Raw genomic sequence first — 25,711 nt, forward strand, 5'->3', positions numbered from 1 at the left:
TTTTTGCATTTCTATTCAAGAGAAATATTGCAGTTTTCTTTTCTTATAATATCTTTGCCTAATTTGGATATTAGGGTAATGCTGGACTTACAGAATGAGTTAGGAAGTTTTTCCTCTGTAAGGTCCCCAGAAAGAGGTCCTGCCTTTCAAGCCCTAAAAAATGCAACTCTTCTTTCTAATAATTTGTCTCTTCTTCATTTCATTTAAACCTTCTTTCTTGGGGCGCCTGGGTGGCTCAGTCGGTTAAGCAGCCAACTTCGGCTCAGGTCATGATCTCGCGGTCCGTGAGTTCGAGCCCCACGTCAGGCTCTGTGCTGACAGCTCAGAGCCTGGAGCCTGTTTCAGATTCTGTGTCTCCCTCTCCCTGACCCTCCCCCATTCATGCTTTGTCTCTCTCTGTCTCAAAAATAAATAAACGTTAAAAAATTTTTTTTTAAATAAATAAATAAATAAACCTTCTTTCTTAGAAAATGAAATATTACATTGACTAAGGAAAGTGGAGGGAACTTGGGCTATAATACTCTGAGAAAAAAATCAGATGTACTTTCTCTACAAAAAAAGAAACTTTGCTTACAAAAAAATACTTTATCAGAAGCAAATTACTGAAAAGGAGAATCTAAGTTTTTCTATAGGATTCAAACAATAAGGTTTCAAGCCTGGGCTGAGAATGGTAGCATTATTATTAAAAGAGGAAAGGGGCGCCTGGGTGGTTCAGTGGGTTACGTGTCTGACTTCGGCTCAGGTCATGATCTCATGGTTCATAGGTTTGAACCCTGCCACCAAGTTATACAGTGTCAGTGCGCAGCCTGGTTGCGATTCTCTCTCCCTCTCTCTTTCCCCCTCCCTCACTTGCATGCGCACACTCGTTCTCTCTGTCTCAAAAATAAAAATAAACTTAAAAAATTTTAAATAGGGGCGCCTGGGTGGCGCAGTCGGTTAAGCGTCCGACTTCAGCCAGGTCACGATCTCGCGGTCCGTGAGTTCGAGCCCCGCGTCAGGCTCTGGGCTGATGGCTCGGAGCCTGGAGCCTGTTTCCGATTCTGTGTCTCCCTCTCTCTCTGTCCCTCCCCCGTTCATGCTCTGTCTCTCTCTGTCCCAAAAATAAATTAAAAACGTTGAAAAAAAAAATTTAAAAAAAAATTTTTTTTAAATAAATAAATGAAGAAAATGAAACGTAGAAAGAAATGCATGAAAAGGATAAATGTAACCTCAGCAGTGTGCTTAACTCATGGGTGGAGTATGGGAGAGCATGGGAAAAGGAAGAGACCTCAGGGGCTTCAACTCTACTGGTAATGTTTTATTTCCTGAGCTGGTGGTGGGTACTTTTTATATCACTTTATATACATTCTGTATGTCCAAACGTCAAGAAGAGCTATGAAATGTTCAGTTTTGGAAATAGTGAACTTAAGACAATAGTGGGAGAATTCAGATGGAAATTTCCAGTAACGTGAGACTGAAACCTGATTCCTCGAGAAAGTGCTGTCAGCATTTACAGAACATTTACCATGTGGCTACTAGGCTTACTAAGTATTCAGCAAAAATGTTTTGAGTGAAAATAGCATCATAATCATTACCTTTTCAGAGGAGATCTTCGCTAGCAAATCAACTTGATATAAAGCGGTTCCATGTTCTTTTCTTGAGCCAACACTTAGGTACCCGCTTCCTGTATCATCACTTGTCAGCAACTCAATATCATTCCACATGTTTCTGAGATTGTCTTCCTGAGTCAGGAACCACTACTTTCCCTGTGACAGTATGTAAAATAAGAGAACAAATTATATTGTTGCATAGAACACAATTCCTTGGGAAACAAAAAGTTTTAACAAAAAGGACATATATATATATACGTCCCTGTAAATGCATACGTATATATACATATACATATATATATAGATCCAATGAAAACTCCTCTTTGTGTTATTTCTGCAGTCACTAGATACTTTGGACCAATAATATAAATGGAACTACAGCTATGATTATCATTAGAGAACAATGTATTGGTTTAGGAACATAAATCTGATCTCAGCAATGTATCCTAGAGCTTCTAGTATTTTGTGTGCCTAGCTCGAAATTATAACAAGTTTTCATTTGAAATAAACCTTTAAGCAGGATAGCAATGAATAGTGGAAGCTCTGAAGTCAGACTATCTGGGATATCCAAGGATGGTTAAGCTTCCAGCTGAACTTTAAAAAAAGTCCGTTATAATGTTTCCAGTAACGTACAGTAAATGAAAATAAGAAGGGGAAAACTGGATTGGGTTTCTGACTGCACCAAAGAGTATACATATAACCCCAGGCCAGTCGCTTGAACATCTCATCAGCAAAGACTATATAACTCATTGTATGTATGGCGTGTGGGAGTAAAATACAAAGATGGAAAACAATCCCTGGGTCGATCGCTGCTGGGGAACCACCACCAAATAATTACAACCGTTTGGATAAGTGCTAGCAGAAATACGTTTTAAATTTTACGGAATGTACAGCACAGGGAAGGAATGATTTTTTACTTGGTGCTCCTTCATATTTACGACACTCGTCCTGGATTTTGTTCCTCAATTCTCTGTAACAGGGACATAGTTGTACCTACCCACAAAGGTTGTTAGAGGAGTTTTAAATATTCACAGAACAAGGCTTGGTTCGCGGCAAGCACTCAGTCTTATGTGTTAGGTGACTTATTATTTTCATTGGTGGAAACAGGTAAGATTTAGGCTACGGTCACAGGACGTTTCTAAACACGGGAAAGAGTTCTTACCGAGGGTGTAAGGCCAAGAGCAAGAAGCCAATTATGCAAAGCTCGGAGGGAAAACTCACGCAGGCCGAATGCACAGGCTCAGAGCCTGGAACGAGTCTGGGGCAGGTGCCAGGCCACAGCAAAAATGAAACAGTGCAGGAGCTAACGAATCCTCGACTTCAAGATTGGATTTTTACGCTCGGTGCCACAGTGTAAAAGACACTAAGCAGACGAGTGACTTGATTCGAGTAACGATTTGAGGTCACTCCGGGTGGAGAACCGATGAGCAAATTAAACGAAATGAAAGCGTCAATTAGGCCCCCATGCATAAGTGCTCCCAGCTGGGCAACAGACCAGCAAGAACCGGCTTCAAATTCTCTCCCGCCAGCGTCTCGAGGGAAAAACGCCCCGAGGTGAGATGAGGCCGCTATTCCTTCGACGTGAACCCACCCCCAGGTCTTTACAGCAGCGCGTTTCCCCCTCCTCACCTGCAACTGCCGAAACTAAAGAAGAACTCTCAAATTTACCGCCCCGCTTCCTTCCCCCGACAACTGTCCCTAATCTCTTCAGGTTCTAGCCCACGGGTTTAAATTGGCGGGAGAACACAAACCCAACCCCTTTTACGGCGGCCGGAGGAGGCCAAGACTGCTTTAGAATCGAAATAGGAAGTCGCCCCACCCTAAATTCCACCCGTTTCGATTTCCAGGCTGCGCATTCTAAGGGTACCTTCTTGGCGCCGCCCCGCTCCTGGCCTTACACGCCCCCTTCAAAAGAACAACCAATCACCTCTTCCAAACACGTTGCTATAGAGACTCTTATCGCCACCCATTTTTTTTTTTTTTTTCCCAGCAAGCTGTGCGACGCACCGGGCCTCATCCCCCTTTGTGCCATCCGGGTCTCTCGCGCGAGCGATTTAGTCTGTGGCGAAGCGTCGGGTCGGCCGGTACTGTTGAGAGCGGCAAGTGGAGGCGCCGCACTAGCGGCAAGGACTCTGGACTATGGCGGTAGGTGCCAACTCTGGGTTTAAAGCCGGGGATGTTTTTCTGCTACTCCCCAAAGAGTGGGTGAACGGCTCCCAGAGCTGTTGTCCGCGCGTGTGTGTGGACAAAATGGCGCCGCGGCCTTTTTCTGCGCCCGCCATCATGGCTGCCTGCTGTAGGGAGGGGGAAATGAGGCGGTGTCGATGGGGGTGGGGAGCCTCAGGGAGTGTCTTTTTTTTTTTTTTTTTTTTCCAGAACTTTCCTCATCTTTTTTCCAGCCCTGTATTCTTTCTGACCCACGGACCGGCGTCCAGTTTAGCTTACTCATTGTTAGTGGTTTATATTGAGTTCCATTAGGGCTTGGGAATTTATGTCCGTGTTGGGGAAGGGCTGGGGAGGAGAGAAAAAAGCATGCGGGGGGGGGGGGGCGCGAGGGTCTTGGAAAAGTATTGGGTCAAAAAGGCGTTGTCTGTAGTGGATAGAATGGGAAAAGAGTCATAGCAGGTTTTTTTGGTTTGGGGGTTTTATTTTGGTTTGGTTTGGGTTTTTTTGCTTACGCTCAGTAAGATTCTAGTTGCATAATTTCGATTAGTGTTTCTCCTGTTAAAACCTTAATTTGTTTTTAGTAAGGACCAGAGGAAGATGCTCAAAAGGAGTAAAAAAAAAAAAATCGGCTTAATTACGGGAAGGCTTTGGAGCTACGATTTCTGATTGTTCTGTTTCCGAAGAGGCTCGTGATGTAATCATTTTGAAGTCTTTGAAAAGCATTATAATAAAGCCTTATCATTGCTGTTGTTTCTTTAAATTTAAGAACCCTGCGTTGACCCGTTTAATTTTAAATAAGAACAATGGTGCTTAAAAAAAAAAAAAAGGCTGCTTTTGAGTATAAGATGCCCAATTCTGGTGGATCGCATTATTGTGATTACTTCATTTTTACTGAAACTGTTAAAAAAAAATGCAAGCATTTTGTATTCCTTTCCACTGGAAAGAAAAGTTCTGTTTACTCCTTTTCGAAAACAAGTAGGGCTATAATCATAACGAAAAATTTTTTGTTTGCTCTTTTATAAAAATTAGGGTTTCTGGAATTAGGATGGTTTCTGCACTCCCCTCCTCCAATGCCTAATTGAATTAACCAATTTTTGATAAGGTTTCAAACAACTGGAAGCCTTTTTTTATATTTGTGCAACTAATCGATGTAATGTTTTCCTTTGTTTAGTGTTTTGGGCCCCTTAAGGTACTTTAAAGAATAGCATTGTTTTACTTGGGCTCAAATTTAAAAACGAAGCCATTTCAAACATTTGGACCTGCAGTGCCTCGTTCAATAAAAAGACACAATCCCCTGGAGAAGTGGCCTAGTATTAGATTCACTGTACCTTCTTTGCACTGGAAAAAGATTTGTGTACTTGGTCTTGAGCGTTGTTAGGGTTTAAAAAAAGATTAAAATGTTAGGATAACTGGTGGCCTTCTGAAAAAGCAAATGCTAGAGTAGAAGACGGCTTTGCAATTAGCATTTAAGATTTTTTATGTACCTCTCTGCTAAATCGAAATAAAGTTAAGAACTTATCAGAGAAATTTTATTCAGTTGGGTTTTGTTTTTGTTTTTTGGGGTTTTTTTTTTTGGATACTTTTCATTAGGCTATTGCTATAAAATAAAATAGCCTCATGGAAATAAGGGCCAACTGGCTACCTATCATTCATACCTGTTTAGTGGTAGGACGGTTTTTGTTCTATATGTTTGACAGATGAAAATGGCTTTTTGGTATAAGTTATTAGCTTCTATTACTGGATGTCTTCCCTTATGCCATGGGCATTTGACTTCCCTATTGCCAGGCTTCTGTGATGCACGTAAATAAACTTGACTGAAAACCTGTACTACCTGGGCTAGATGCTGATTTTTCCGTGGAAAGGTCGTTTATAGTTCTAGTCATGACCTCTGAAAAAGTGAATGACATGTGCCAGTGGTTCTGCAGCATGCCCCCAAGAGAAGTGATAGCAGTGCTTAAGTTTTTGCAGTTTTACCAAGTGTAAGCTTTATTAGCACTTAACATCACAGACATCTCTGAAGTAGCCCATAAGGATAATGATGAGAAGGAGAATTAAAAGAAAATGGGTAATGTGAAAATCATGATTAATTGATACAGCTTGATTTATTAGAAAGTAGAGCACAAAGAGCATCTTAGGGGAGCTTTGCTGTAAGATAAAGTTGAACTCGAATCTATGCGATGAAAGCTTTCACCACAGAAATTTTATGATTCCAGAAATCACCCATACATAGAAAACTGACAAGGCCCTTGAATGATTCTAAGAAACTCTCCAGTAGTTAGTTGTTTCCTTTGTTTGCTTTTTTTTTTTTTTTAAACCATTGTCAGAGGCTTAACACATTTATGTCTTTGATCCCAACTAAGCTTGTAAATCTTTTAGCATTTTATTCTTTGAGTCTAGCATTGAGTTTGGCACATTTGTGACTCTTCAGTAAATAGTTGTTGAAATAGTGCAATTTCTCCCCCTTCATTTGTTAAATTACTCCCCTTTTAGTTTACTTGGCATTTGTTTTGTGGACTAATCTTCCTAAAGGAAGGAGAAATTCATTGTCATGTGATTTTTTTCCTCCTGCTGAAAATTTATAGTGATTTCCTTTTTATCCAATTCAGATTTTTCTGTAAAGACCATGGTAGTAAGTATTCTAGACATTGTGGACAACATACAGTTTCTGTCTCATTTCTTGCTTGCTTAATCTTTTTAAAAATGTAAAAACCATTCTTAGGTCAAGGGCCAAGTGGTCCACCTTCTGAATACTACTGAAACGGTTTCCCCTGCCTTTTATCAAAATCTGATTTGGGAACAGTTCAGGTTTTAGCTTCTTGAAGCTTTTTTCTATGACTCATTTAAATCAGTGTCTTTTTTGTATGATGCTGCTGTTTGTAATTTGGACTGCACAGTTAAACAGCCACAGAAATACTTTTTTTAACTGGAAATTAGTAACAAGAATTCATTTGTTTGATTGCTCTGCTGAGTAGTTTGTTATGATGAGCAAGGCAGGTGAAATTGCCTTCTATAAACTGGAAAACAAAACTGATATTTAGATGAAAAAATCTAAGTCAGGACTCTTTGGAAAGTATACGTACAATTTAATTTTTTTTTAATTGCATTGTGAAAATTTATAAAATGCTTTAAAGCAGAAACAACTTAATGTTTCCATAGCCCAGAGCATATGTGAGGAGAGGCAGACCATATTTTGCAGCAGCACTGTGCCAGGGGGCTGTTTTCATTAAAGAGGGTTAATGAAATTAAGATTGGGTTCTCAGATAGGTAAGTTAATTTTCTGTTTATTCTTTTATAATCTAGAAGCATTCTCTCTGCTGTTTTCTTAGATTTTCAGACTTGAGTCTCTAACTTTTACCAACTTATTTTAAATGCTTTTTTAGTGTATGCTATTTTTTTTTTTTTCAACGTTTATTTATTTTTGGGACAGAGAGAGACAGAGCATGAACGGGGGAGGGACAGAGAGAGAGGGAGACACAGAATCGGAAACAGGCTCCAGGCTCTGAGCCATCAGCCCAGAGCCTGACGCGGGGCTCGAACTCACGGACCGTGAGATCGTGACCTGGCTGAAGTCGGACGCTTAACCGACTGCGCCACCCAGGCGCCCCATAGTGTATGCTATTTTAAAGTAAGCATTATTGGTAAAGTCAGGTAAATGACTTCACAAATCTGAAATGGTCTGTATTTTTTCTGTTTGAATGTATGTTCTTTGAAAATACTTGGAGCCCTCTTCTTCCCCTTCCCCCATTGTTTTTAAAGTTATGAAAATAAGGATTTTTTAAAGTTAAAGACATCAGTCTAATCATATATATCTTTGTTACTGGGTTAGTCATTTCAACTTATTTAGGTTTATCAGGTACAACGAATAGGTACTTAGAAATTAGCCTTCTGATTTATTGATTTTTTTTTTTTTTAACTCAAGGATCATTCTTTTCCCTCCCTTTTAAGAAATTGGAATATTTTAAATGTAATTAAGAACTTGTAATCATTTTTCTTTAAACTTCTAGGCTAGTGACACAGAGCGAGATGGACTAGCCCCAGAAAAGACATCCCCAGATAGAGATAAGAAAAAAGAGCAGTCAGATGTATCTATTTCTCCTAGAGCCTCAAAACATCATTACTCAAGATCACGATCAAGGTCAAGAGAAAGAAAACGAAAGTCAGGTATGAGTTGTTGGAACTGTAACTACCACTATCAGCATTTGTTATAATCCATTTAGATGTGTGTGTAAAACATACATTTAGTTTTTGATACAATTAATGTTTTTTTCCCCCAATTGAGAAATGAATAAAAGTACATTGGTGATTTTTCTGGAGAATTTTTTAATTATGAAAAGCATAAATGTCTTCATGCAGAAATTTATAACTTCTCCAAAGACAAATATATACATATTTTTCAAAAATGTGTTTTTGTGTCACAAAAATTATTTGTGTCACAGTAATTATTTGTCCACCCTGAGATGTTTAAATTTCATTTTTTCAACATTGGGAAAATGTTTTTGAAAGCTGTGGTCTGGGCAGTGGTATGTTTTTCTGGAGTTCTTTAACATGCTTTGATATACAATACAAGAAGGTGTTTAACCTTGTGTTTTGATTAATTTAATGTTAGAATATTTCTGAAGCAAGACATTTTGGCGTTTTGAGATGTTCCTTACTCGTTAACCTGAAAAAGAATAGATTGATATGATATAGGAAGCGTGACGTTTTGCTGTATATTTTTTTTTAACTAGTACTGCTACATAATGAAGAGGTTAAGTGAAAAGTAGAATGGTAGTGAGTTAAGAGAATTTTAAGACCTGAGCTCTAGTTATTTATCCTTTGTGCCCATAATTATCTATAAGGTAGTTCAGATATATATTTTTACATATATATTTGAAACTGTACAGTATTAAAATCAGTTTTGAATGGAAATTCTAAACTATAGCACCCTTCTCACCACTTAAGCCAAATATAGTTCAACCTGTTTCTTTTGTTGCATTCTTGTTTTGTTTTTCTTGTGTACCTCTGTTAAGCCCTTTTATAAATTTTCTGTGGACTGGAAAACAAGATGGGCTAGTCAGAATGTTTTGTAAATTAAGAGTCTGACAAACTGAAAGACAGTATCTGTTTTTGACTTGTCATGGAGGTTTTTTTTTTTTTTTTTTTTCCTTACTCTCAGTTATATCTGGTTTGTACAGATGGCTTGATTTGTTTCAAATACATACAGTCTTAACTAGAATAATCCCACCTTGCCATAAAAAAATAGTCTTTGAAAGTAAGTAGAATTTTAATTAAGCAAAATGGGCTAGAGTCTGTTAAGGGTCTGACTCTTGATCTCAGGGTGGTGAGTTTAAGCCCCATGTTGGGCTCCACGCAAGGCATGAAGCCTACTTTAAAAAGGGTGGGGAAGAAGGACTGGAAATTGTCTTTTACCTGTTAGAATTTGCTTTTGAGATATTTCTGTATCTTTGTTTATGGTGAACTTTTGTATGTGTTTACAGATAATGAAGGAAGAAAACACAGGAGCCGGAGCAGAAGCAAAGAGGTAATTAACACTTTGTAGTGAATAGGCACTTTAAAATTCTTGTAAAATATCTGGTAGAAATGTTTGTGTGAATATATGATTTCATCAAGGTAAGTACCAAAACTTGAAATTTAAAAGGTTAATTGGGTTATAAAATAAGCATGATATGGATTCATCATTGTTCAAGAAGATAGTTGTTTATATGAAAAGTTCATTCAAAAATTATTAATTTTATTATGTTGTGAAAATATTCACAATAAAAATTTCATATGAAGATTATAATTGGTTTTTTTAGGCCTGTCACACAGAGCTTCCATTAATCTGAGGTCCCCAGTCTCCTTATGCCTGACGACTGCTCAGGATTTTTAAATAGCAATCATCTTTAAGTAGCAATATCCTAGAGATCCGTGGGCTACTTTTTCTTTATGGAAGGTAACGAGAGTCCTCTTTTCATTAGCAAACCAGTTCAGTTTCCCTAAAAGTAGTATTGAATTTTGAAGTAAAAGGGTCTGTGAGGGACAGCTGGAAAGGTGGCGGTGACAGCAAAACTTGAGGAAAAAAGACAGCAGCTGTATTGCAGAGGAGTTAACTTGCTCGCCCACCTGAGAAGACAAGGGATGAGCCAACAAGGAAGAACAGAAGTAGGAGCCAAAAAGGGAGGAGAAGAATCTTATGGGGGCTGGGCAAGGGACTCCTAAAAAAAAAAAAAAAAATGTGGGCAGGGACTTCACCTCTTCCCCTAATGGAAGCTCTGTTAAATTTTTAATTTAGGAGAGTTTTTGTGAAAATGACTATTTTGTTTAGCTCACATGATAACATTTCTATAATAAATCATACTCAGCGTGCTAATGCGCGAAGAGACTGAACTGAAGACGCTGCAGACTCAGATAGCAAAATAATAAGCCTACTTCATGATAAGGTAACTATTAGTCATTCAAACTCCTATTTCCCTTAAGTATATCTTAAATCAGTTAAGGGTTTTAATGTTTTTTTTTTTTAATAGTAATGTTATGTTTGGAAACCTGGATTGAAATAAACTCTAAAACCTTTGGAAGTTGAACCATTTAAAGCTTTTCCAGTTTGCCACTATATGGCAAAATCAAGGAAATAACTTTTATAAGTTCATATTATAGAGAACTGGCAATGAAAGTAAAATTTAGGTGTGTCTCCAGGTCTCTTGTTTTTCTGCAAAATATTAACTTACTATGATTCTTTTCAGATATATCATGCATGTTCCAAAATGTTTGGCCAAGTTTTTTGTTTTTAAGAAAAGTTAATCTTGAGTGGAAAGAAACATGCTATGGCCTGTTTGGGAAACATGAGATAAGTGTCCTGTTGTGGTAGAAAAGCAGTGTCCTGGGCATCAGAAGAACATGGGGTCTGGGTTCAGCTGCTACCATGTAGCTTTGTGACTTTAGATCTTAGTATAGTCATACTTACAGTAAGGGGAATTTAGACCATCTGAATTTCCTTCCAGCTTTAAAATTGTGATTCTGAGATGTCTGGGATTTTAAGCCTTACCTAAAAGATGGGTTTGACAACTTAATGTGAGGAGATCTAATGTTTATCACTTCCTAATTTGGTGTGTGAGTGTAGGATGGAGACTTGATCATGCAATTAATTTTAGCTCGGTCTCTGAATGCCTATTTTGTGAAAGCAAAAGCCTTGGTTTTAAATCTTTCAGAGTATGGGGAAAGTAGGTATTGTATAATGGTGTAGGGATTAATTATATTATGCCTAGTTTGATTTTGTAAAAATTAAAACAGATACGGTTGCCATTTTCTACCCTAGGTACATGAAATGTAATAGAACTCCAAGCCCGTTGGGATATTGCAAGATGAAAAGTGATTGCATCACAGTTTAGACATTGGGAGAAAAACCAAGAGCCGTCTTTTAGAGAGAATGTGGCAGTATAGCTTTAAAAAGGACACTTCAACTCTGCGTAAAGTAACTTAAATTGCAGAAAATACTAATAATTAGTAAGAGTAATCTTATTTAGCTACCTAATTGAAATGCGTTTTCTGGTGCATTTCTTTGTGTCCTGATCATCTTTGTTACTGTTTTTAAACGTAAATGATATGTACTCTGGTTTTAGAAGTTGATGTATATATGTGTATGTGGTTTGTTTCTCTAAAAGGTTTATTGGAAAATTTTGAAAGCTTTGATGTGTATCTCCCTACTCTTTTAGATAAAAAAAGAAACATCAGGGAATCCTTTTTTCTGATAATGATGGTTTTTCAATATTATTTCAACATTGAAAATCATTGTTTTAATTGTGTTAATTTGGGGAGGAAACTGCATTTGGGGGATTTATAAAGACAAAGATTAGTAGTCTGCAACATTGGGTGATGTGAAACTAGATCATTTTTTTATTTGCCACACACTCCTAAGGTTACTAATGTTGCATCTCAACATTTTTGTCTACTGATACCCATACTAACTCTCTTTGTTGCACTATTTTCCTGAAAGAACCAACTTCTTCTTAAAACAGGCAAGAAGACATGAATCCAAAGATAAATCATCTAAGAAACACAAGTCTGAGGAACATAACGACAAAGAACATTCTTCTGATAAAGGAAGAGAACGACTAAATTCATCTGAAAATGGCGAGGACAGACACAAACGCAAAGAAAGAAAGTCATCAAGAGGCAGAAGTCACTCAAGATCTAGGTCTCGTGAAAGGTAAGTAGTTTGGGCATTTATAAGTGACTGCCATCCGTAGAGCTATGTTATGTAAAGCTTCTCATTAATCCAGAAATACCCAAACAGTCTTAATTAGAAAATACATATATTTGGTGGGGCATCTGGGTGGCTTGGTCAGTTGAGCAATTTTTGATTTTAGCTCAGATCATGATCTCATGGTTAGTGAGTTTGAACTCCACATCAGGCTCTGCACTGACAGGAGCCTACTTGGGGATTCTCACACATATGTGTGCTCTCTCTCAAACATGGAAGGAGAAGAAAATACATGTGTTTGCTAACTTGACCTCTTCTCTTGCCTACTGATGTCCATTAGTTGCCGAAATCTTTGGGACATTGTTACCAGATAAAGGCAAAAATGGTGTCCAAGACTGGGGGGTAAAGGATGATGATGATTCACACATTCAGTTAGTGAAGTGCTTTTTGTTTGTTTGTTTGTTTTTAATTTTGTAATTTACCTGTTTCTTGTAGTTAAAAAGTTACATAGCTGAACTATGTTTAAGCCAATAAAATGATCCTTTTACATTGTTGGTGTAGAATTTGCTGATACTGTGTGGTATAGGTGAAAAGGTTTTTTTTAGAGACTGGGTCATGGCTGAAATTTGTGGGAATTTTGCTTTAAGAAGCAGTGTTTAACATCATGTTTGGAGTTTGTGGAAACAGGTGGTATCAAACTGGGTCAAAATTTTTCAGTAATAGATTAACTTGTCATCTTTAAGTTGCATAAATACTCCAATGAGGCAATAGTAGACTTTAAACTATTAAACAGAATCTTAAGTTGGGGTAGGATGCATTGCATTTTTGGCATGTTACAGCTTTACTGTGTTCCCTCTGAGGCATCATCAAACAAGAATAAAGGCCCATTTGTTGTACCTTCCTGCATTAAAAGCTTCAATTATCCTTTCTATATACAATACAGAGTAGTTTATAGCCTGATTTGACAGCACACATGGTAGATAATTAATTCATAATGTCTGTAGTTTGAAAAGATACTTCTCTAAGTAACTACAAATTTGTGGGCTTTATTTTTAGGCGTCATCGTAGTAGAAGCAGAGAGCGGAAGAAGTCTCGATCCAGGAGTAGGGAGCGGAAGAAGTCAAGATCCAGAAGCAGAGAGAGGAAGAAATCAAGATCCAGAAGCCGGGAAAGAAAACGTCGGATCCGATCTCGGTCCCGTTCAAGATCAAGACACAGGCATAGAAGCAGAAGCAGGAGTAGGACAAGGAGTAGAAGTCGGTAAGTAGTCATGATCATGAATAAAATTAGATAGGTCCCTCACAGGGTCTGTTCATCTTCTCTCGCTATGAAAACATCAAAATTGTGGATCAGAATTTTATTTAGAGTTATAAAATATATTGATCATGGGGCGCCTGCATGGCTCACTTGGTTAAGCATCTGAGTCTTGGTTTCATCTCAGGTCATGATTTCGTGGTTCATGGGTTCGAGCCCCATATTGGGCTCCCCACCATCACTGCGGGAGATTGTCTCCATCTCTCCTTATGAAAATAAATAAACTTAAAAAAAAAATTTTTTTATCACATTCTGACTAATAAAGAACAAACCTGAACATTTGCATAGCATTCTTACGTATACTCATTTAATCAGATACTCTGTGAAGTGTAGGTAGGAATAGTCCCATTAAAATCATAGTAGCAAAACAATTGTTTTGTGAATTCAGACCATTGGACTTAACCTTAAGTAACTTGTCTAGGAAGCCTCAAATGATACAGTTATTAAATAGTACTGTCAGGACCAAGTCCCAAGTGTGTCTGAATACGAGTGCTTAACCCACCATACTCTATATGCTATCTCAGACATTCAGAAAGATGAGCTTATTCAAACCTGACTTGTTTGAGGGGAGGCTTTAATTTGTTGAGACAGGAAGTGAAATAAGAGAAGGGCCACCTGGGTGGCTCAGTCACATGAGCATCCTGACTCTTGATATTGGCTCAGGTCATGATCCCAGGGTCTTGGGATCGATCCCAGCATCAGCTCCATGCTGAGCATGGAACCTGCTTGGGATTCTCTCCCTCTGCCCCTCCCCCCATTTTCTCTAAAATAAAATAGAAAAAAATTTTTTAAAGCACAAGAGAAAAAATGTAAATATTCAGAGGATATATTTATAATTATATTTACATATGGCAGTTATTAATAGTGTACGTATATGCAGAGGTCCTGATGTTAAAGTAATAGAAAAAGCTTTTTTATTAGCTTACTGCTCAAGTTAGTCTGTAAAGACTGAAATACAGGTAAAAGTAGACTGTGCTTATTACAGTAACTTGGTTTATCACTTTTGATCACTATATCAGCTTTTTTTTTTTTTTTTTTTTAATTTTTTTTTTAACATTTTTTATTTATTTTTGAGAGAGAGACAGAGCATGAAAGGGGGAGGGCCAGAGAGAGAGGGAGACACAGAATCTGAAACAGGCTCCAGGCTCTGAGCTGTCAGCACAGAGCCCGACGCGGGGCTCGAACTCACAGACTGCGAGATCATGACCTGAGCCGAAGTCGGCCGCTTAACCGACTGAGCCACCCAGGCGCCCCTCAGCTTTTTTTTTTAATGTTTATTTTTGAGAGAGAGAGAAAGAGAACACAAGCAAGGGAGGGGTGGAGAGAGAGGGAGACACAGAACCGTAAGAGCAGGATCCAGGCTCCTAGCTGTCAGCACAGAGCCAGATACGGGGCTGAAATTCCCAAGCTGTGAGACCTGAGCTGAAGTTGGATGCTTAACCAACTGAGCTACCCAGGCATTTCAGTATATCAGTAGTTTTAGGTTGTAATAGGTTACTAATTTGAACTTTACCAGTTAGGTTTAGTGAATTTAGGGTAAATGGATTTCACCATTAACTACCATAATTTTTATTCTCCATTTGGGCAATACAGGCCATTATTTATGGCATTTCTAGCCTTTTTTTTTTTTTTTTTTTTTTTAATGGCAATTCTAGTTTTGGCCACTGTTACTCCACTCTGATCGCTGCCTGTTTTTTGTTTTATTTTTAATCTTTAATTTTCCTAATTCTTTTGTTCTGATAATGTGCTTTGGATTTTTAACATTTATGAACTAATTCATTGTAGATTAAAATACTAGGAACATTTAAACTATGGATCTTGCTACTAGGGATTTATCCTATATATTCACCTATGTAAGCATAAAATAACAGTATAAAGTTTATCTTTGTAACACTGTAAGAGCAAAAGACTGGAAACATTCTAAATGTCTGTAACTGGGATGGTTAAATGAACTTGCAGAAAACTAGCAGCACATTCAGGGAACCTTGATACCTTGTGGAAGCTGTAGGGCAGAGGTGGAGAGGAAAGGGTTTGAAGTACATTATCTACTGTTTGGTACCCATGTAAATATAATTGGTTTTGATTAAGTGAGGTAATTATTATTACTTGGCTGTATTGCAACATGTGAAATATGATTTATCACAGAGATAGAAAGAAGAGAATTGAAAAACCAAGAAGATTTAGCAGAAGTTTAAGCCGAACTCCCAGTCCACCTCCCTTCAGAGGCAGAAACACAGCAATGGATGCACAAGAAGCTTTAGCTAGGAGGTTCGTATGTTTTCTATTGATGTGTTTTTCATTTTTTCAACTGGAAGTAGATACTCAATTGTGTGGACAAAGTGAATGGTTTCATATAAGTTAAATGATTAAATCTAGCTATGCTATTGTGCCAGCTCTGTGATGTAGAACTCATAAGTAAGTAATTTGTTAATTCTCATTTTAAACATTTACCAGTTTGTCCAACTGGAGAGATTACAATGTCTGCAACAGTTTGTTTTTTTCCCTTCGTGATTAACTGTTTCATTTTTCTCAAATTTAGGCTTCTAAATATTTTTGGTTTGCAATTGAAACTCTTTAGAAATCTTAGGTCTGATTCAAAAACTCTTACATTTCGCCTCTGAAATTGCTTAACATTGCAAGGTGATTTATTTGATCTTGTAAATTTTACTGCTGATAGCATGAGATTGTTGTAAGGTTTAATTTTGAAATAACGTCAAAGATGTTCTGGTAATTGTGGGATGACACACAGTAGGGCTGTCTGGCCAAAACGTGCAAAATCATTGAAAGAACTGCCTTATAGAGAGAGGGAAGAAGTAAAGTAAAATCCAAGTGCTTGTTTGCAGGTTTTCCCATATTCTGAAAACTATACTTTTGATTTGGGGTTTTTTTCCTTATGAAATTGAGTTTGTATTTTTTTTTTCATTACAAAAATACAGTTATCACAATGTAACCTGATGGGCTGCTGCCCTGTGAACCCAGCCTGGCAGAAACTCCAGCTGAACAGCAGCAGCAGCAAAGGTGTGAGCTCGCCCCTTCTTCATTCCATTCACCTTAGTGAATGGTGTTAATTCCAACCTGCAATGGCCATTTTAAATATGCAACCAATAATAGTCAATTATATTTTCTTCCTGAAACTAAAATCAACGAAATGAAGAAGTAATTTATAATAGTATTGAACTAATCTATAAAGAATAGCCGATTAAGCCTGGCCAGTATTTTTTTAAGCCCTGTATTCTTATTAAGTTGGGTGTGTTTTAATTTGGGGCTTTTATTACTTTTGAAGCTGTTTCTAGCATCTAAAACTATTTTGACTTAAATAATCTGCTTAGTGATTTTCAGATAAATTTATATGAAATAACTTTTTTCAGAATACCAGATTGCTCTTTGGCTAATTTGAAGTTTGAAGGGAAATCTTTGGTTAATAAGAAACTGTAGTATGTAGACCGTTGTTGTTCCTTTTTTAAAAAATAAGGACGAAATGTTTAAACTCATTTGAAAATATTTTTCACATATGTGGACCAACATTTTAATGTTATCCCTAATCAGAAACTTTTATCCCCAAGCACAAAATCAAGTCTGTACTGTTTCTTTGTTGCATATGTGATCAATAAATGGGAATAAAATTATAGATTGTTATATTCATGTAATGTAAATTTTAGCAATTGCTAAAGTGAATGCCCATTTGCTGTATTTTACTACTTGTAGTACCCCGAAACAAAATCTTTTCCCTAATTTTTGTCCTTTTATACCAAATTGAAGGAGGAAGGGGTGGCTTTTAACTTATGATTGGGAAATCAGTAATCCTTTGAAGAAAAGAGTCTTCTCTTTCAGGAACTCGTGAAGATGATATTACTTACAACTTGCTATATAAGAAATAGATACTGGCTTGACAGCACGTTTAGTATATGTATGTATTAGTGAATTTAGAGTGAACCAGAACCTGTTTTTCTTTCATTTAGAGATGAATTTATGTTTCATGTTCCCAGTTCAAGACTGAATAATTTTTATTTTTTCAAAATACTCTCCGTGAGAACTGTGTGTAAAAACTATTCCAGTTTTTGGTTGTTCCGTGAATTTAAAAATGTTTAAAACAAATACTGAAATAGTTCTTTTAACTGTGGCTGATATGTTCAGAACGAATGCTTTTTTTTTTCCCATATTCAGATACCAATGTGTTAAATTTAATTTAAAATTCTATATTGTCTCGTGTCTGTACGTGTGGAGAAGTACAAAGATAAATAATGGTTTTATATTGAGCGTTGTTTTAAATTCATTGCAATTGTTATTGACAGGTTGGAAAGGGCAAAGAAATTACAAGAACAGCGAGAAAAAGAAATGGTTGAAAAACAAAAACAACAAGAAATAGCTGCAGGTAATTTATTTTCTTTATTATGGAAGTGTATGGCATTTCCTTATAGAAAATTTGAAAAATTCAGAAAAATAATGGAAGCAAATCACCCGTGATCTTTGCTAGCCAGCAGTGCACAGTAAACCTTGCTTTGTTTGTTTTGGTCAATGTTACTGAAATGTGGATAACTTACTTTTTGATGTGAACTTTCATAGCTCATAATTTCTTCGTGCATATATGTTTCTTAATTAGTTGATGGACGTAATTTTGGCAAGTGAATAGTCACTGTTCTTGTTTAAACTTCAGCCGTACTGCACGTCTTTTAGTCATGATTTTTGAGAAAATGCAGTTTAATAAAATGATGGCTAAACCTGGATAAGAAATCAAGACTTTCGACATAACACAAACATTGCCTGATTGAAGATGATCAGAGAGTGCTTGTTGAGTTGTATGGAATGTAATCTGGAAGGTGTTTTTTGTTTTGTTGACATTTCTAGTTAGTTGGTGCTTCTTGAAATTACCTAAATTGTACAAATTGTTATTTTCCTCAAAACTTTCATAACTGGATTGCCACGATATTAGTAATGGAGAGAACTTTTTAAGCTTATATCCTGGACTGACAGAAAAATATTTAGTCAGAACAGTCTGTTCACAGAAAATTGATGCAGTTCCTGACTCAACCACTTAAAATGGAAACACCAGGCATGGCATTTAACCTTTATAGGACTTGGGCTTAGTATTTGTTTTACGTGTGTCTTCCTTAATATCTTAAATACTCGTTTAAGAGTTTCAAATAAATGTCTTAAATCCTTTTGTAAGCTTTTAAAGACTGTAAAAATGAAAGTTTTTAGGGGTACCTGGGTGGCTTAGTTCAGCATCTGACTTCAGCTCAGGTCATCTCACGGTTCCTGAGTTCGAGCCCCATGTTGGGCTGTTTTTATTGTGTTACAAGTTAGCTACAAGCACCATAGTTCATTTTCATTGAAATCATGAATCTTTTTACTGTTTGTAGAATCCTTACTATTTTCAGATATGTAAAGTATGTATAAAGGATCACATCCAGGAAATCTTATAAGTACGTCCAATAAATTTTTACTAAACTGTTAACTGCTTTATAAACTAACATGCATTTCCTTATTTTGGTGAAAATATTCTGCCTTTTTGTAGATTAGTTCTTACATGTAAACGCACTGCTGTAAGTTAGGAGGTTTGCTTTGCTTAGTCTAGAAATCTGTACTTCCCTTCTCTTCAGCAGCTGCAGCCACCGGAGGTTCCGTTCTCAATGTTGCTGCCTTGTTGGCATCGGGAACGCAAGTTACCCCTCAGATAGCTATGGCAGCTCAGATGGCTGCCCTGCAGGCTAAAGCTTTGGCAGAGACCGGAATAGCTGTACCTAGCTATTACAACCCAGCAGCTGTGAATCCAATGAAATTTGCTGAACAAGAGAAAAAAAGGAAAATGCTTTGGCAGGGCAAGAAAGAAGGGGTAAGTTCTTTAATTCCTCTTTATTGTCATTTATACCTAATAAGTAGTTGTTCAGAGCAACAGTGGATTGGAAAGGATCGGTTTGGGTTTATTATTCTGCAAACCTGATTGGAATAGTTTAATTTACCACAGTTACTTAATTTTGGAAAAAGCATGATCTAAGTCCAGTTGTAGGAAAAAAAAAAAACAAAAACAGTATTCCTGTAAATTTATAATGGGTGAAGAAGCTGCTTCTTAGCTTAAGTTTTTTCCATGAAGGATATAATGTGAAGTACTTCTATTTCTTTGTTTCATTACATTGTAATAGGAATCTTAAAATAATGATAATGATAAACTCCATTGGTAGAATGCCATAAATGCTGTTGTTTCTTTTACAGAGAGATTTAGTAACCTGATAAAAGAGAACCTAAATTTTATGTATTCTAAAAGTTGAGTGTTTCTTAACAGGACAAATCCCAGTCTGCTGAAATATGGGAAAAATTGAATTTTGGAAACAAGGACCAAAATGTCAAGTTCAGGAAACTAATGGGTATTAAGGTGAGTTACATGGTTGGAATTAAAATTCATATTAACATTTTCAGGTTAACATTGTTCCTCCATCTAAAAGTTATTTCAGTAATGTGTCAACTTTGGGTTCTTTCTGATGCTTTCTTGTTAATGTTCTTCAGATTAATTTCACAGAATTATGTTATCACTAGTTAGTTGACAATACAAATTATTCCATTTAAATTAACATGTTGATTATAACTTGCTTATACCTTAGATGAACCATTTCTAAGATTGTAAGCTTTACTTAGTAAATAAAAATGAAATTATAAATGGGAAGTAATGAATTTGCCTAAAAAAATTGCTCATTTAAAAAAGCTAAGTGTACTTGGAATAGAATCTTAATTTTTAAAGTTTCCAGGGAGTTTTTTTAAATTAAGACATAGATTTTTTTGTTTCAAGTTTTTATTTAGATTTTTTTTTTTCCTGAGTAAAGTGTAAATGTACAGGTCCAGTGTTAGATTTAATATAACAGTTGGGAAAACTTCACAAATGCTCAGGTATTATTACTTAAGGGAATGTGTTTTTTTCATCGAAAGGGTATTTGGCTTAAAGCAAGCTGCGCTGAACTGGCTGTTTTGGAACAATGCCAGAGGACCTTTGCATCTGCTGCTAGCTTTCCCTGTCCTTTTCTTCCCTCAGGTCCCTGCATCATTCTTGGTTTCTTCTCACATGTCAACTTCTTTATAGTCCTGTCTCACCTGCTTTTTTTTTTTCTTTTTTTTAATTTTTCAATGTTTATTTTGAGACACAGCATGAGCGGGGGAGGGGCAGAGAGCAAGAGGGAGACACAGAATGCGAAGCAGTTTGCAGACTGAGCTGTCAGCACAGAGCCCAGCGCGGGGTTCCTACTGACAAGCCATGAGATCATGACCTGAACCGAAGTCGGATGCTTAACTGACTGAGCCACCCAGTCACTCTTCACCTGCCTTTTTAAAATAGCATATCTCCTGGTCCTTCCCAATACTTAGAACATTGCCTTGTACTTCATACGTGCTAAATGGATGAATGGGAGCTAAATAAGGTCAAATCCATATCCTAAAAAATGTGATTTATCATAAGTACTGTCAAGTGAGAAAAAACCTTTTTTCTCATCTGTGTTAATTTTAACAATATATTTTTTATCTGATGTTTAGAGCGAAGATGAAGCTGGATGTAGCTCAGTTGATGAAGAAAGTTACAAGACTTTGAAGCAACAGGAAGAAGTATTTAGAAATCTAGATGCTCAGTATGAAATGGCAAGATCACAGACCCACACACAAAGAGGAATGGGATTGGGTTTCACATCATCAATGCGAGGAATGGATGCAGTTTGAAAAAGATCAGACCTACTGTTTGGGACTTTATAGACTTCTGGTTCTGATGTCAGGTCCTTGTTCACCAAACAGCTAGCATTCTAGCTTGCATGGGTGTTGCATTGACTTTAATTTATTGAAAAATACGATTTTTTGTAAATATCAGATCAGTGATACTGGTGTTAGTGTTGTAATCAGGTTAAACACACTTCCATTAAACTTGACAGGACTATAGAAGGACAATATTTTTTAGTTCATGAATTCTACTTTTCAAATATATAAAAGCTGCAGGTGGGATAAAATCTCATACATGGATATTTCGTGTCCGCTGTCTTGTGTACTTTTGTACTTAACCTTGTACAGTTATTTTCATCTCTTGAAACATGAAAGAAATGTTATGTAGATGTTCTTTAGAAGATCTGGCCATTTGGTACATAATCCAGCACAAATAAGCTGGGTGGTGATGATAATAAAAATGGTTTTCTCAAAACTGGTGTTAATTTAAGTTACCTGGAATTCTTATTTGAATTTGTTTGATGGGTTTTGTAGCATTTTGCAATTGCTATTAGAGAACACTAGGTAGAAATTCCTTTTTTTTTTTTTTTTAACAGTTAAATATGCTCTAGGCAATACCATGGTGAGCAAAAATGTAAAAAGTTGGGAGGAATAACAAACATTAATACTGTTTTCCTACTACTCTAAGGAACAGAATTGGTGTACAATATTTGTTCAATATTCCATGTTATTCAGGAAATAGATTAATACGTTAAAGGGATGTAAGCACTTTTATTTTAATAAAGTGCCTTGTAACAAGTTCTTGGTATGCCCTTTGCTCATTATCCCTTTGAAGTCTTCACTAGTACTAAAATGTTAGAAAACTACTTTGTCACTAAATTAAATAGGGCATAAACAGGGTGGAGGGGGAGAACCGCAGAACTTGTAATTCATTTGCTTTTATTGGTACAAAGTCATAATTTTCACCTTTCCCTAGAAAAATTTGTTGGAAAACAACTTTATAATGTAGTAGCACAATACAACAAGGGAAGCATGCTTAATGGTAAAAACTTAACACCTTTTTTTTTTTAATTTTTTTTTTGAATGTTTATTTTTGAGACAGAGACAAGAGCATGAGCGGGGGAGGGGCATAGAGGGAGACACAGAATCCGAAGCAGGCTCCAGGCCGAGCGGTCGGCACAGAGCCTGATGCAGAGCTCGAACTCACCAGCCGTGAGATCGTGACCTGAGCCGAAGTCGGATGCTCAACCGGCTGAGCCACCCAGGCACCCTTTAACACTTTTATTTTTTTTTTTTTTTTTTACATTTTTTTTTTTTTTTTTTTTTTTTGGGACAGAGAGAGACAGAGCATGAACGGGGGAGGGGCAGAGAGAGAGGGAGACACAGAATCGGAAACAGGCTCCAGGCTCCGAGCCATCAGCCCAGAGCCTGACGCGGGGCTCGAACTCACGGACCGCGAGATCGTGACCTGGCTGAAGTCGGACGCTTAACCGACTGCGCCACCCAGGCGCCCCAACACTTTTATTTTTAAAATGAGTTCATAACTCTGGTCAACTTGCTTATTGGGCATGTTTTTGTGATGAATGTGTAGTTGTAAGATTTTTCATATACATTGGTAAAGGGCTTAGCTTTTCCAGAGCACAATTATTTTATGAAGAAATGGCTCTTGATGCTTGAGTGACAGGTTTTTGGGGGAATGGTACCATGGTTTTTGTTTTTTCGTTCTGGAGTCCCCACAAATTCAAGTCAGCTGTATTTTCTCAAATCAACGTCGTTAGAAGTTTTCATGGGCTTACAGAAGGCAGTGTGGATACTAAAGCATACACTGTGTCCTGTGTTTTTCTATATTATTTTAGGAGCTGGCCATACATTATGAGTGATAGGATCCAGCCTGCCCTCATCTAGAGCAGTAATTTAAAAGTTGTAACCAAATTTAAACAAATAGAACTAGTCTATCCCAACAGGTAATATGTAACTTTAGTTGAGATTTTACATATTTTTAAAAACGAGTGTATATTTTAACACATCGCAATTTTTACTAGACGTACTTAGTTATCAATAGCCAGTCCCATGTAGCCAGAGACAACCATATTGGACAATGCAGATCTAGAGGGAGGCATGTAGATAATTTTTAAGTCGCATTATGAAACTTGAATAAGTAATTGATGGAGTCCTGGAAGGGGAGTGGGAACATCCAATTGTGAATGAAGTTATAGGGGAGACTTACTTAATGGTTTTGTTATGTGTTAACCTTGTGTTACCCCCCCCCCCCTTTTCAGTGGCTGTTCCTCTGCTTAGTTTCATATCCTCAAAGATGGATATGTTGGGGTTTATCCTTGTCAGCAGCAGGAACATAGGTTTGTGTCCAGGAGAAACTTTAAAGAAGTGGTAGCTAGGCAGGGCGCTAAGAGTGAAAGACTACACTAATGTTTGGGGCTAGATACGATGAACAGTGTGAGAGCAATTGGCTTTAGGGTAACTTGGAAGTTAGAATAGGACTTTGTAATTGTGTGTGGGTGTTGAAGAAAAGGCAAATTCAGAGATGAGGTTTCCAACTTGGGTAGTGCTGGATTTTTATTACGTTAAGCTTAGAAGGCTTAAGTACTGGGGTTCCTGGGTGGCTCAGTCGATGAAGCATCCGATTTGATTTCCACTCAGGTCATGATTTCACAGTTGGGGGGATGTAACCCCTTGTCGCTGAGGGCTCCATGCTGGGCCTGGAGCCTGCTGAAGATTCTCTGTCACCCTCTGCCCTTCCCCTGTGCACATGTGGTCCCTCACACTCTCAAAATAACATACCTTTAAAAAAGCATGGGGAGGGGTACCTGCCTGGGTGGCTCAGTCAGTTGTGTCCAACTTAAGCTCAGGTCGTGATCTCACAGTTTGTGTGCGTTGAAGCCGGGCATCAAGCTCTGCGCTGGCAGTGCAAAGCCTGCTAGGGATTCTCTCTTCCTCTCTCTCTGCCCCTTTCCTGTGTACACTATCTCTCCCTCTCAAAATAAGCTTTTTTTTTTTTTTTTTAAAAAAGCAGTTTCATTAAAAAAAAAAAAAAGTACCATTGAAGAAGTAAATCGGTTCAAGGAGATGGAAACAAGTTTTATATATCATTCCAAGCTAAAGTTTCATAAGTCAAATGATGATTGAAGTGTATACTTAAATACAATTTCTAGGGACACCTGTCTGGCTCAGTCCGTAGAGCATGCAACTTGATTCCATGCTGGGTGTAGAGTTTACTTTAAATCTTTAAGGGGCGCCTGAGTGGCTCAGTTAAGCGTCTGACTTCAGCTCAGGTCATGATCCGGCAGTTTGTGGGTTCAAGTCGCATGTTGGGCTCTGTGCTGACAGCTCAGAGCCTGGAGCCTGCTTTGGATTCTGTGTGTGTCTCTCTCTGCCCCTCCCCTGCTCAAGCTGTCTCTAAATAAACATTTAAAAAACATATTTCTTAAAAATCTTTAGGATCTATATAATTTCCATTGGACCCACTCCTAGTTCTCTCACTCTAGCCATTCAGCAATTTCTGTAGTCTCATCCTCAGTCCCAGTCCTTCGAGTCTCCCAAGACTCGTAGACTCTTCTCACTGTATTCTTCCTTAAGCAATCTCATCCTTTACCACAGTTATATTTACTGTCCTTGAAAATGTGGGCCAGCCAAGTGGTATCCTCTAGTTCGGACTTTTTTCTTGGAACTTTACTCAAAAATTCAGCTGCTCTTCCACTGGGGCTCAAATTTTACCTTCAATATAAGAATGTGTAACCAAAATGCTTGAAAAATTTCCTTCACCAATCCAGTTGCTTCTCTATGGCCTCTGAGAATAAAATTGCCTCAAGGTACCACATACCTTCCTTTATTGCTATTAAACCTGGTCGGAATCCATTGCTATCTCAAATGATCAATTACTTACTCAACCAGTTTCTTGAGTCAATCCTGAGAACTATTCATGAACCCTTTTCTCTCATTCCCTGTATCCAACCTTTCAATTACTTCTGATGCTTTAATTTTATGTTCTAAATATTTTCTACTTCTGGGGCACCTGGGTAGCTCCATTGGTTAAGCATCTGACTTGATTTCTTGGTTCAGGTCATTATCTCACAATTTGTGAGTTCAAGCCCCACATCCTGCTCTGTGCTGACTATGTGAAGCCTGCTTGGGATTCTCTCTTCCTCTCTCTGCCCCTCCCCCACTGACACACACACACACACACACACACACACACACACACACACACTCACACACACACTCTCTCTCTCTCTCTCTCTCTCTCTCCTCCCTCCACTCCCTCCCTCCCCCCCTCTCAAATAAACTTTAACATTTTCTACTTCTAAACATCAATTCTCCACCACTATTGACACTACCCCACTACAAAAATCTATCAATCTATCTGCTAGACTCAGTATTTTACTTTTGCTGGAGCTTTGATCCTTTTTCTACCATGCAGTCAAGACCATCTTATCAAAATGAAAATTTTCAGTGTGACTGGGTGGCTCAGTAAGTTAAGCCTCCAACTTTGGCTCAGGTCATGATCTTATGCTTCATGCGTTTGACTTCCACATCAGGCTCTCTGCTATTAGTGGGGAGCCCGCTTTGGATCCTGTCTCTCTGCCCCTTCTCCGTTCACTCTCTCTCAAGAATAAACATTAAAAAAACAATTTTTAATGAAAATCTGCAGGTCACAAACACACTACCTGTTTAAAATGTTGAAATGACTTCCCAATTTTGGGAGTGGAAAGAGAGGAACCTTAACTTGGTCTGTGAATCCGGACCTAATTGTACTTGTCTC

The 25,711-nt window shown here is 37.6% G+C and overlaps 2 protein-coding genes across 6 annotated transcripts in view; one reads left to right on the forward strand and one right to left on the reverse strand.

Moving 5' to 3' along the window:
• Nucleotides 1-3,451, reverse strand: part of KNTC1 (kinetochore associated 1) — a 73,956-nt gene extending 70,505 nt beyond the window's left edge. For both annotated transcript variants that reach the window (XM_060612169.3, XM_078435870.2), the window contains exons 1-2: nt 3,219-3,451; nt 1,575-1,745 (exon numbers count right to left, since the gene is read on the reverse strand). In XM_060612169.3, the coding sequence (XP_060468152.3) occupies nt 1,575-1,703 (129 nt within the window). In that variant the 5' untranslated portion in view covers nt 1,704-1,745; nt 3,219-3,451. The remainder of the gene's footprint in view (nt 1-1,574; nt 1,746-3,218) is intronic.
• A 141-nt stretch (nt 3,452-3,592) lies between these two features.
• RSRC2 (arginine and serine rich coiled-coil 2) lies at nt 3,593-21,409 on the forward strand. 4 transcript variants are annotated; one of them, XM_060612173.3, is made up of 10 exons: nt 3,593-3,734; nt 7,760-7,916; nt 9,233-9,276; nt 11,747-11,937; nt 12,988-13,191; nt 15,391-15,513; nt 17,538-17,617; nt 18,849-19,078; nt 19,526-19,615; nt 20,761-21,409. In XM_060612173.3, exons 1-10 carry the CDS (start codon nt 3,729-3,731, stop codon nt 20,938-20,940), a joined length of 1,305 nt encoding a protein of 434 aa, XP_060468156.1. In that variant the 5' UTR covers nt 3,593-3,728; the 3' UTR covers nt 20,941-21,409. The 4 variants fall into 4 exon arrangements, with proteins under 4 accessions (XP_060468156.1, XP_060468155.1, XP_060468157.1 ...); XM_060612172.3 differs by having other exon boundaries at nt 3,594-3,734; nt 18,846-19,078; XM_060612174.2 differs by lacking the exon at nt 3,593-3,734 and adding an exon at nt 10,097-10,174 and having other exon boundaries at nt 7,846-7,916; nt 11,725-11,937; nt 18,846-19,078.
• Nucleotides 21,410-25,711: the final 4,302 nt, after the last annotated feature.

This window comes from Panthera onca, chromosome D3 (assembly GCF_046562875.1).
Source record: "Panthera onca isolate mPanOnc1 chromosome D3, mPanOnc1 haplotype 2, whole genome shotgun sequence".
Taxonomy (NCBI): Eukaryota; Metazoa; Chordata; class Mammalia; order Carnivora; family Felidae; genus Panthera; species Panthera onca.

Bases quoted from the DNA above. Each gene is read 5' to 3' on its own strand.
- RSRC2 (XM_060612172.3), top strand. The intron at 11,938-12,987 runs GTAAGTAGTTTG...CTTTATTTTTAG, and splicing joins AGATCTAGGTCTCGTGAAAG to GCGTCATCGTAGTAGAAGCA. The intron at 19,079-19,525 runs GTAAGTTCTTTA...GTTTCTTAACAG, and splicing joins GGCAGGGCAAGAAAGAAGGG to GACAAATCCCAGTCTGCTGA.